Source organism: Syngnathus acus, chromosome 11 (genome assembly GCF_901709675.1).
Source record: "Syngnathus acus chromosome 11, fSynAcu1.2, whole genome shotgun sequence".
In the NCBI taxonomy this organism is placed as follows: Eukaryota; Metazoa; Chordata; class Actinopteri; order Syngnathiformes; family Syngnathidae; genus Syngnathus; species Syngnathus acus.
In genome coordinates, this window is record NC_051096.1 from 3392536 (window position 1) to 3404477 (window position 11942).

The following is an 11942-nucleotide window of genomic DNA, read 5'->3' on the forward strand; positions in this document are numbered from 1 at the left end:
GGAAAAAAAATTGTCCATTCCAAGACAAAAAAAAACCCCGCCTTTTTTAAGCATTTTTTCATTTGCGCATTTTTGTCCGATCGCGCAACTGCAGCGCACCGCCGAACGCGCGACCGGAGCGCGTCGCCGACCGCGCAACTGCACCGAGGTGGTCGCATTATTGTGACAGAGCCGTCGCTGAAATTTAGAAAATATTTGGAAAGTCCTGATGTACTTTCCAAAATTGAAGTGGACCTCAGTGCGCAGGGAGCTTCATTTTGCCCGATCGCGCAACTGCAGCAGCGAAACCGCCGAACGCGCAACCGTATAGCGCGTCGCCGACTGCCCAACTGCACCGCGCTGTGTCACGGATTGGAAGCGGACTGGAGCAGGGCGACCAAGTGCAGCTTGGACCAGGGTTTATTGACAGAACTCAAAAGACCGGCTCGGCAAACTGACACGACTTAACTAACATGACTTCCTAACCAAAACCAACAAGATGACTGACCGACAGAGACGTGAGACAAAAGACGTGAAGACATTATACGAAAGCAATGATCCGACGGGGGGGTGAGGGCGGGGCAGACAGGACTTATATACACGACAGGTAACAAGAGGAAGGTGAGAATGATCATGGGCACACAGGAGGGGAGGGGCGAGCACACAGACAGACAGACAGACAGAAACCTTGACAACAGACACCACGTCGTGCAGGGGTGGGCAATTCCGGTCCTCGAGGGCCGGCCGGTGCTGTCCTGCATGTTTTATAGGTAGGTCTCCCTGCTGCAACACACCTGATTCAAATGAACAGGATTGTTATCCAGCTTCTGCAGACCTTGCTAATTATCGGACCATTTAAATGGCCGGGCCGGGCGCTCACTGTTGCATTGCTTTCGGAGCGTCTTTGTGTTTTAAGATGGCTTTACTGCTCCCACTTGCTTCCTTTGGAGGCATGATCAGGGCTTAATACCAGAGATGGGACCAAGTCACACATGTGCAAGTCTCACGTAAGTCTCAAGTCTTAACCGTCAAGTCTCAAGTAAGTCCCAAGTCATTTTTTTTTTTCTTGGGCAAGTCAAGTCAAGTCCTCAAATCGGTCAAGTCAAGTCCAAGTCAAGTCCTTAAATAGGTCAAGTCAAGTGTAGTTTTTATTTATTAACTTGCTCCATATTAAGTCATGTTTACTTAATTCAGTTTCGTCATCATATTAATTGCATTAAAGCTATATATACACACACCTATAAATGGAAAGCACTTACTTGGCAGAATGGCTCTTCAGATGACGGACAAAGTTTGAAGTAATTGCGACAGCCGAAGGTGATGACTCGCGGTACCGTTCCTGCTCCTGCTGACATGTGTGCGCATGTCTGATATAAAGGGGCGTGATTCTCCAATCAACACGTTCGTTCGGTAGGTAGAGAGGGCACGACTGACTGATTAACAGGGTAGTGATCCAATCATGACAACGCCATTCTCAGCCTGCGCTCCTACCGTGTTATCGAGATTATTTTTTTTAATGTATTATTAATTTGATATTCAAACTGAAAACATAAACTAAATAACACTGAAGTCATTCAAGTCATCGTGTCTCAAGTCAAGTCCCGAGTCTTTAACTTCCAAGTCCAAGTCGAGTCTCAAGTTTTTTCATTTTTTTCAAGTCAAGTCACAAGTCATCAAAACAGCGACTCGAATCCAAGTCACTGACTCGAGTCCCCATCTCTGCTTAATACAATCCTCAAAGTAACGAAAATGCACTAACGAACGGAGGCTGTGATTTACCGAAGTCAAATTCCTTATTTGGCATGCTCAAACACAGCGAATCAAAACTCTTGAATCTTGAAGAGTCAGTCGGCGTCCGGGCCGCGCGGTCGGGTTTTCTCGGGTCCTCCCGGCTCATCTCGCGAGGTTCGACCTCCGAATTTTGTTCGACAACCGAAGCAAAAAAAAAAAAAAAAAAACCCATCTCGAATTTTGTGTTCGAATTCCGATTTGGTCGAGAACCGGGACTTTCGAAAACCGAGGTTTGACAAGTCAGTTTGTTTTGGAGCTTTGACTGCATAGAATACGAGCATGGCTTATATTTGGTTATTTTGTCATTTGAAAAATAAAGACAATTGTGACAATGAAATCTGTTTTATAACAGTGTGTATTTGCATGAAATGTTTGTCGTTAAAAAATGTCGGAAAAGACTATTGGCCCCCGGGCCCCTTCACTTTATTAAATCTGGCCTTCCTTGCAAAACGTTTGGACACCCCTGCTTTACAGGATGATGCTGCCGAGTGCGCAAAGCTCACAAATATGTTTTTCAAAAGACCAACCGCAGAGGAAAATGGTAAAGAGCCAGGCTTAGGGGCTTAGGGCACAACACGGGCTAATTCGTATGCTCTTTTGACGTGGGCTGCACTTGAGTAAAAAAACAAGCTTGCCTGGCCAAGTGGCAGGCAGCACGTGGACTGAATTTAGACGATTATCTATCTCATGAAAGAAAATTCTTCTTCCTTCTTCAGTGACATTACACTCACTCATGCACGAGAGCACCGAAATGACTGTCCGGCTCACTTCGACGTGGCACTTGCCTGCATCCAGGAATCAATTGGCAACAAACTATTTTGCCAACATCACAAGAAAAGTATCAAGTTGAGAACAAAATGTTCCGTAATAAGTATCGGTGTGTCTGGAAGTAAAGTTTCGTCTTCTCTCGTCCGCCTCTTCCATCATTTCCAGTAAAGTGACGCTCAGGCCGTTCCATTTAAGGTCATTCAGCGGCGCAACGTTTCCTTGCCGTCAATTGGAATTTTGAGCACCGTGTGTGCGCGTGCATGAGTGCGTGCATGCGTGTGCGAGAAGGTTTCGTTTCTCTTAAAACTCCCTTATCTTGAAGACATTTTTCTGACCAGGTGCTGTTGATGCCAAATGTTTCCAGCTCAGTGACGCCCAGGCCGCCTTGGTTTCATTCAAGGTGCGTGTGTGTCATTTTGCTTTTGTTAAGCACACTGCCAGCTTTCCTCTGCTGCCCAACCACCGTCAACACGCTGACCCGACTGCAAAGGAGAGATGGAGCTTCAGACCATGCAGGTTGTAATTGCATAATTTACTGTGCATGCGTGCGTTTATCATTTTCTTTCTAAGTTGTTCGAACTCATATCAATGTATATTTTGATATCATTCAGAAAAGGCACCCTCCGTTTTATTTGATCCTTTATATCCAAATATGCATTGATATGAGTTAGAACAACTTTGAAAGAAAATAATCATTAAAAAAGAGATCTTTTTGGGGTGGTTGCAGGAAATGGCCTAGTCTGCCTAGTGGTAGGGCCGCCATTGCATGACCGCACCCTCTCAACCGTACATTTATTCTGCGTGTCAATCAATGTACATGAAGAAATTTAAGTGGATATTTTATGATTAGAACATTCAAAAATTGTTTCATACATGTAAATCATACAATAATAGTATAAACAACATGCAGAGAATATTGTATCAATATTGAAAATGTAAATATTAGTCACCAACGTACATACGTTAGTGCAACGTTGGAGTTTTTTTGTTTGTTAATTTCGAACATTAAAAGAAATACAAGAAAAAAGTAAAAAATACAGAAAATGATAACTCCATAGTACAATAGAACATAAAAAAAGAAAAAATTATATTGCATTATAATTTTCCCTTTGTAGTAAATTCATATTTGTTCAAAAGGGAGTAGAAGGAAGCCGAAGCTTATCTGACTCTACCCCGTGTAACTACATATGTCTTTGATTCTGTCAAGATTGGACCATCGTCAAATATATAAAATAAATAAATACAAAATAAATACAAAAGCAACTTAAACAACTTCACAGCATATTACGGTATCCCGTCAATATTTTGTCCTTATACATTTTTTTTAGACTTAGGTAAGGTACTACAGTTCTTTAGTTCTTCACTGCTGGTGTTCCATAATTCCACACTGTGATACAATGTAACTTTAAGTTTGTCCTCACCAAATCTCTTTTAAACATATGTGTTCCTCTTAAATAATAGGTACTTTCCCTCCACTCAAACAACCTCTGGATACTGTTTGGCAATTGATTATTTTTTATTTTGTACATGAGTTGGATGGTTTTAAAGTCGACTAGGTTGTTGTGTTTCAGTGAGTTCAGTTTAATAAAGAGAGGGTTAGATGGTTTTCTATAATCAGCATTATTTACAAGTCGTATTGCTTTTTCTTTTGGAAGAATAAAGATTGGATCTGTGTTTGCTTTGTATGTATTGCCCCACACCTCCACACAGTAAATAATGTATGGGAGTATGAAGGAGCAGTACAAGGAATATAATGACTGATTTATAAGGTATTTTACTTTATATGATACTGCTAGTGATTTTGGAATTTTTGATTTGACATACATTATATGTGGTTTCCAACTTCATTTATTATCTATAAGCACGTGTAACGTATAACGGTTAGTGTGTGCGTGCGTGTGTAACATACGGAGATGCGACGTTCCGTTGTTAACCTTGGTTAACCAGGGACCTCTAGTGGTCACAATTGACCATAGCAGAAGTTTACATCCTGTTGAGGACTCTTTTATTATTACAACAACTTTTTGTAACAATACTGTAAATATGTCTTCAGGAGTCTTTTACTATGACAACATCTTTAATAACAGCGTACAAGACTGCAAATTGACTAACTTCCGCCATTTAAATTCACACCTTTGTCCCTCATCTGGATTTAGGACCGTTCCGCGACCACTGACGACGGCGTGTCCGGAGGAGCATCTTTGCCTGTGACCGTCGGCCAGTCAGAGACGTGAGTCAGCTTATCCATCACGCTACTCCAGTCATTTTTTTTTTAAATACTATTTTATGTCTGTACGGCGACCTTGAGTGCTTTGAAAGGCGCCTTATCAATCAAATGTATTGTTATGATTACTCGACGACAAAGTCTGCCGTTTGGAGTTGCATCCTTTTTTCTGAAATAGCGCCGGGCTCGCGACGTTACATGGCTTTGCCTTGGCTGGCATTCTCCTCAGCTTTAGAGCTCTTGTCTTTTTTTGTGTTTCAGTATGTTGGGTTTGCCGTTTCAATCTCCATCTAATCGGAGACAAGACACCACACCATGGTGGCGTTTGGTATTGCTCCTCTTTATTGTTCCTTGCACACTCACACACATGCGCTTTTTGGTTTTGGTCACTCACACACATTCACACCGTCAAACGTGGGAATCGAACTCACGGTGTCGGGAAACAAATAAATGAAGAAAAACAGGAATGAATCAATAGAAAAATAAATAGATGAATGAATGGATAGATAGATCAACCAATCAATGAAATATTGTCAATAATTCACCGACCGACCCCAGAGCTGTCCCATCTCGTTGCCGCAAACAAGGTCGAAACCAACGTCAAGTGGAAACAAAACTTCACGTCACTTGGCTAAACACAAAATACGGCATTAGACGCAGAACAAACAACACGTACAGCTGGGGACATTCATACGTAGAAAGTAAGAATAGAATGAGAGCACAAAAAAGTCAACACAGTTGGATGTCAAATGACAAGTGGTTCGAGATGAACCAAAGCACCCAGAAGCTGATCGGCGAACCACCAAAGCGCAAGGTACGCATCGGATGGACGCGCACGCGCTTGACAAATGGCTTGGTCGAGTTGAAAGCATTTGCAAGTCGTTCGCTCCGTCGGGGGAGAGGGAGAGAGAGAGAGAGAGAGAGAGAGAGAGAGAGAGAGAGACGCCGCCGTCTGTGACGTCGTTTGCGCTCAGTTTGTTCAGATACGCTGGGGCTCCATTCTGGCGGTGGTCCCGACGCTCCTCTTGGTCGTGCTTGTCATCCAAAACATCGTCTTCTTCCACTTGAACAGGTACGCACGCAATGAACAAACACTTGACCACCACAAGTCACAATCCCCCCCCCCCCCCCACACACACACACACAGGATGGCAGCTTCATGTATACCCTTTATGTGTTCCAAGGCCTCAGGACATCGTCAAAGAGTTGGGCGCGCTGGTGGCGACTTTGCCCAACAGCATCCCAGACCACAACTGCACCGATTTAGCCTGCCACTGGGCGGCGCTGCAGACCGCATTGGCAGAGCTGAAGGCAGGTCAGACCGCATTGGCAGAGCTGAAGGCAGGTCAGACGGCATTGGCAGAGCTGAAGGCAGGTCAGGAGGCAGGTCAGACGGCATTGGCAGGGATGAAGGCAGGTCAGGAGGCAGGTCAGACGGCATTGGCAGAGCTGAAGGCAGGTCAGACGGCATTGGCAGAGCTGAAGGCGAGTCACACCGCGATTCGCAGCGACCTGGAGGCGAGTCAGAGCCTGCTGTCTCAGGTGATGTGGACATTTCAGGACTTCACGTCCCTCCCTCCCTCCCTCCCTCCGTCCCTCCCTCCTTCCTCTTACACACAAACTACTATCTTCTTTGAATAAGAACAAAAGTATTGTTGAAAGATGCAAACAAAGTGTCCCAGTTGGAGATCTCATTTCAGTTCTTTCAAACGCTTGGTGCGCAGGAGCTGTCACAAGAGAAAGAGGAGTTACACAACTTCAGTCTGGCTTTGTCCAGCCTGCAGCATGGTAGCTACCGAGCGAGCGTGTCCAGTTTGTTTAAAGCGGGCATCTATTTTGCGCTCTCACATGTTTTTTTTTTGTTTTTTGCTTCAGGTCTCATGCCCAGAGACTGCAGTGACGTTATGGCGGCGGGAAAGTCCCAAAGTGGAGTCTATATCATCTTTAGCGGGTCCAACAGCTTCGAGGCTTACTGCAACATGAACCTGGACGGGGGAGGCTGGACCGTAAGTGCTTGACCCCCCCCAAAAAAACACCCCAAAGTTCCCCTCGTGAAGCCTTCCCCAATAAAGTTGGCACTTTTCTTCAATGCTGAACGTCCAGTTGGCCAGTCATGCTCGTTTGCTCCGCTGATGGTGTGCGTGTGTGTTTGCAGGTGATCCAGAGGAGAAAGGACGGCTCCGTCGACTTCTTTCGGGGTTGGAACGACTATCGAAAGGGCTTTGGAGACCTCGCCGGAGAGCACTGGCTCGGTCTGAAACAAACACATCCTTCTTGTCAAGCCTTTGTGGTTTGCGTGACGTGACGCCGCCGCCTTTGCGTGTTTGCAGGCCTGCAAAACATCCACGCTCTGACGGCCTCGGGCGCTTACCAGTTGCGGATCGACTTCACCATATTCGACGGCCGCAATTACTACGCTCTCTACGACGACTTCTCGGTGGGCCGGAACTCGCTGGACCCCGAAAAGGATGGCTACCCGCTGCTTGTGAGCGGCTACTCTGGAAACGCAGGTAGCGACTCCCGCCGGGGGGGGGGCACACTCGAGAGCCTGCGTGTGCTCAAAAGCAAATTTGTATGCTTTGCAGGCGATAGATTCGCCTACCATTCTGGGATGAAGTTCAGCACCAAAGACCGCGACCAAGACAGGACTGGTGACAATTGCGCCAATGACCGGAAGGGCGCTTGGTGGTATTTCAGCTGTGCCAACTGCAACCTGAACGCGCTGTACAAGGCAACCGGCACCTGCGACGAAACCAATGCAGTCTGGTATGATTTGGGGCCAACACGGTATGCCTGCCTGAGATTCGTGGAGATTAAGATCCGGCCCAGAAAGTGAGCGGTCAGCCGGCGGAGCCTGGGAACGGCATCCCCGTGGGATCACGTGGGTGCTGCCCGACGTCACCCATTTGCGCAGCGCTCGTCAAGTAAAATGGCGGTGCGCAAATGTGTGTCGGATTTGGCCCGGGCAAATGGGCTCAAGTGCAATTCCGAATTTCACCAGGAGCTTGACACGAGAGAGACCTGACAAACGGTTAGTTGGAAGTTAGTTCCTCAAAATGAAGTCTTATTAAAAAGCAGTTCGGCGCTGTTGCAGTTCCAAATTTCACCAGCAGACGGTGCCAAATTTAGACTGACGTGACATGGTAAATCCGTCGTTAGATTAGTCGAAGTTATTGACTCGGGAAACACGATCTGTTTTGAAGTACACACACACACACACACACACACACTCACTCACTTTTGGATCATTTTAGGATGTTTTGCTTTGCTTTCATAAAATCCCTTCCATCTGTTAACATAAGGAGTGTCCATAAGCATAGGTTAGCTACGATTGATTATGTGTTTAGTTAGTGAGTGTTCGATGAAGTTGTGTTTTACAATGACATGGGTTAAAGTAAGGGTACATTTGACATTCTCTTGCTTTGCCATGAAATAACTAACAGCTGAAGCATTCCAATGACATCTGTTAAAGTAAGGGTACCCACCCATAACCATTGTTTAGTTAGGTTGCGTTGAATATTGAGTTAGGTTTCATTTTCTTCCTTTTTGCGTCATTTCCGTTGAATATTTTCAAACATGGTTGATTGCTGTTGATGTCACAAGGTTGGTTGGATGGATGGATCATCAACATGTATTCAATATGGATGTTTTAGTCATACATGAATGTATTCTCACGTGAGTAAGGACTGTTAAAGTAAGGGTCCCCGTAATCATCGTTTAGTTATGTTGTGTTGAATATCTTTGAAGTGTTTTAGTAGTTAAGTTGCATTTTCTTTTCTTTTCTGGAACCAAAATTTGGATTTTGGGAACGAGGCCAACTGATTACTCCACTCATTCCAGCAATTTATACCCTCAGTCTCCTTTTTGTCCCCTCCCTTTAGGAAGGTTGAGTTTTATAATCCAAAGAGGTTTGTGACGGCATCATTCTCGCTTGAATGAGAAATGGCGAGTGGAATTGTCGTCGTTTGTGCGAACAATTGAGATGTGTCACTTTTTTCCCTTATCCATTAAACTTTCTCTTGATAATCCTTTGATTTGATGATTGTTTTTTTTTCTCCCACGTACATTTTACGATGTGGAGCGAATCGGAATTCGAACAAAAAATTCTATATGTTTTTTTGTTTTTGTTGTCGAACAAAATTCGGAGGTTGAATTTTTTTTGCTGCTAAATTTAAAAACAAAAGGCACATTTTTTAAATGAACTCTCAATGGATTCGGTTGAATGATATTTTTTGAACACTGAAGTGGGAGAAACAGTAATGTGTACATTTTCTGTTAGACCGGTGCTTCTCAATCATTTTCTGAGATGCCCCCCCCAGGGAGAAGAAAACATTTTGCCCCCCCCATGTTATTAACATTAAAGAAAACAAAAACTATATAAAAAGAAAGATCAACTTACAATCAAGAATAACTATTAATAACATTGTTTTTCAGTCTGTAAGAACCGATTCAATGTGCATCACTTTGCCTGAAATTAAAAAACTTTTTTTTTTCAAACTATAAACATTCTTGACCATTTTATGCTGAAAAAAACAATACAATAAAATAATGTCGCGGCGATCGGCAGCTGACTGTGCGTATATATATATATATATATATATATATATATATATATATATATATATATATATATATATATTCTGACAGGTTGCAAGGAACAAGTTCAGCTTCCTGGTCATGCAGCTCTCAACACTTGGTGTTATGAACATCTTTCACACTGGTAAGTTTCATACCCAAAACCTTTTTCTGCACCAAATGTTGACTTGACTTTTGACTTGCAGATGTTTTTGTCTTAGGTCCAGGGACAGACTCATCACTGGTCCCACTCGTCCCACCGGCCCACCACTCGTCCCACCGGCCCACCACTCGGCACCGAGCAGACGACCATCCAACATCTGTTTTATAAATGTTTACTCTGCAAAAGAAATAAAGTTTGATTACAAAGAACACTTGAACTCTTAACTCTTCATTCTCAACTTTAAAAATATCATAATTTAAAAAACAAAAAAAAACACATTTCCCTGATTTTTTTCCCCCCGGGTTTTTTTTCCCTAATTTCTTTTCAAAATTTTTACGGGGATTTTTTTTTCCCCAGAATTTTTTTTTTTAAATGAGGTGGGTCAAAGCTGAAGGGCTCAGGAAAGGGGTGGGACAATGAGAATAAAAATCAGAGATTGGTTGAAAAGGAGGCGTGGCTATGCAAATAAAGGGTCCTGTGATTTGTGGGATGAAAAGTGGGCGTGGTATCTTCAATCTGCAGCAATTTGCGTGGTTATGCAAATTCTAGCAGCGCTGTGATTGGTCAGACTGAATTTGGGTAGAGGTAGGAGGCGGGCAAAGTGGCACAGGTTTTTTTTAAGGCAGTTTTCAGTCTTGAGGTGAGCATTGCCCTTCTGTCACTGCCATTAACACGAGTCTTTGACTGTTACTCACCCTCTCACATGACTCAAAGTGACAGGAGTCATGTGAAATGGAAAGTGCCAGGGATTGCATAAACTTCCTAACACTTTTGGTTGGGTTTTTCAATGACACTGATGCAAACCAAGTTAGTTAAATATTCATCAAATGTATATTTCTGACTAACTTTGTTTGCATCAATGTCATTCAAAACATGTTTAGAGGTGTTTGATGATGAACTTGTGCAGTACCTAGCACTTAGGTTTTGGTCCAGTCAGACATCACATCTCTCATGGAACAAAAACTAACAATTTACGTGCCAAATGTTCTTTTTGTTTAACTATTTCCTTGGCAGCTTTAATAATACACTCTTCTATTTTTAACACTTTATTTAACATCGAATATCACAAACTATGAAAGGACCGAAACAGTAATAGAATACTCAACTAGAGAGCATTGGCGCCCTCTGCGGTAAACATGTTGTACTGCACTCACTCCACTTATTGCTATGTCTTTTGACCACAACTTCTGAAACTAATGGCCCACTGATGTTACCCACTACCTAATTCACCTGGAAACCGTCAAATAACTCAAAGCACGAATTACCGTTTTTTTCCGTGTATAATGCGCCCCCATGTATAATACTTGTAAAATATAATATTTTTAATAGTAAAAAATATTACCTGTAATTTTGCTGATTGTATTAAACTATCACATTCATTGTCAGTCAAGAAGAGAAGAGGACTATTATCCCTTCTTTGACGAAATGACCAGAGCACAGTACAAACACACTATTGTTCTTTCGGTATTTATTCAACCCACATTCTTTCACAACATGACAAGAAGAGAACAATACATAAATCAATACTCGTACCAGTACCATGATTTTCTTAAAAAAATAAATAAAATAATAATAATTAAAAAAAAAAAAAAGTAAAATAAATTGTACCCATGTATAATGCGCACCCCAGATTTTAGGACAATAAATTAGTTAAATTTTGCGTATTATACACGGAAAAAAACTTTATATCATCTCTACAAAAAAATATTACGTCTCATTAGACTTGTTGATGATCTTCTCTAGTCACCGAAGGGATAATATACTCCAAATAAAAAAGAAGGAAACACAACATGCAGTACCTTTCGAAAATATGTCCAAGTAGACGATCAGCAGCCGACGTGGAGCCTCCATCATCTTTTGCGTGGAAAACACAAAACAACGTGCAGGACAAACGATTTTTCCTTGATTAACGTTTGATCGACAGCCGAGTGCCAGTTGTGGGCGGGGTCGCTGACAAGCCAAGCCACCTTTGTTGATATTGTTCTACGATAGCTAGCTAGCGAGCAACAAACGAACTCGAGGAGCTCGTCTCATAATGATGCTCCTGCATATTTACATGTAAACGGAAAATAGAGAGCATTAAATTGTTTGCAATACTTATTCAAAACAGTTAGTACTCACCGGTAGAGCTTGCTGCACGGTGAACTGGCGTGCCTACGGTAACCGAGAAGGCTCAATTCAAATAGAACCAAACGCGTTCTTGCCAAGATTCCTTGTTTTGACTTGTCACTGACGCAGCAGATATTAAGTTTCAAACTTTAATATTTGTCTCTCATGAGTAGAAAATAAGAAGTAGTTTCAAGAGACCCTTTTAATAATAGTCACCTTGCACACCTCTATTGGGTCACAGTTGCCCATTCTTCCTTGCAGAGTTGCACAAATTCAATCTAATTGTTGTTGTCACTTGCTGTGAATAAAAATAAACTACAATAATAAAGTTAA

General features: G+C 42.7%; 1 protein-coding gene and 2 long non-coding RNA genes across 4 annotated transcripts; 2 read left to right on the forward strand and 1 right to left on the reverse strand.

The window, feature by feature from the left end:
• The first annotated feature begins 6641 nt into the window (after positions 1–6641).
• LOC119130376 (fibrinogen C domain-containing protein 1-like) lies at positions 6642–8378 on the forward strand. 2 transcript variants are annotated; one of them, XR_005099396.1, is made up of 5 exons: positions 6642–6768; positions 6918–7014; positions 7093–7272; positions 7348–7674; positions 7808–8378. XR_005099396.1 is itself a non-coding variant. In XM_037264215.1 (4 exons), exons 1-4 carry the CDS (start codon positions 6643–6645, stop codon positions 7596–7598), a joined length of 654 nt encoding a protein of 217 aa, XP_037120110.1. In that variant the 5' UTR covers position 6642; the 3' UTR covers positions 7599–7928. The 2 variants fall into 2 exon arrangements, 1 of the variants encoding a protein (XP_037120110.1); XM_037264215.1 differs by having other exon boundaries at positions 7348–7928.
• Positions 8379–9252: 874 nt separating this feature from the next.
• On the forward strand, positions 9253–9717 carry LOC119130474. The gene is made up of 2 exons (XR_005099434.1): positions 9253–9482; positions 9571–9717. It is a non-coding gene; the product is annotated as an uncharacterized LOC119130474 (long non-coding RNA).
• On the reverse strand, positions 9401–11761 carry LOC119130469. Its single transcript, XR_005099430.1, has 2 exons — positions 11300–11761; positions 9401–9677 (listed from the first exon to the last, which is right to left on the reverse strand). It is a non-coding gene; the product is annotated as an uncharacterized LOC119130469 (long non-coding RNA).
• Positions 11762–11942: the final 181 nt, after the last annotated feature.

What these genes read in the sequence shown, in the direction of transcription:
- LOC119130376 (XM_037264215.1), top strand. Translation starts at nt 6,643, where the DNA reads ATGCCCAGAGACTGCAGTGACGTTATGGCGGCGGGAAAGTCCCAAAGT. An exon ending in TGGACGGGGGAGGCTGGACC is followed by an intron (nt 6,769 to 6,917) that starts GTAAGTGCTTGA and finishes GTGTGTTTGCAG; the next exon opens with GTGATCCAGAGGAGAAAGGA. An exon ending in CGGCTACTCTGGAAACGCAG is followed by an intron (nt 7,273 to 7,347) that starts GTAGCGACTCCC and finishes TATGCTTTGCAG; the next exon opens with GCGATAGATTCGCCTACCAT.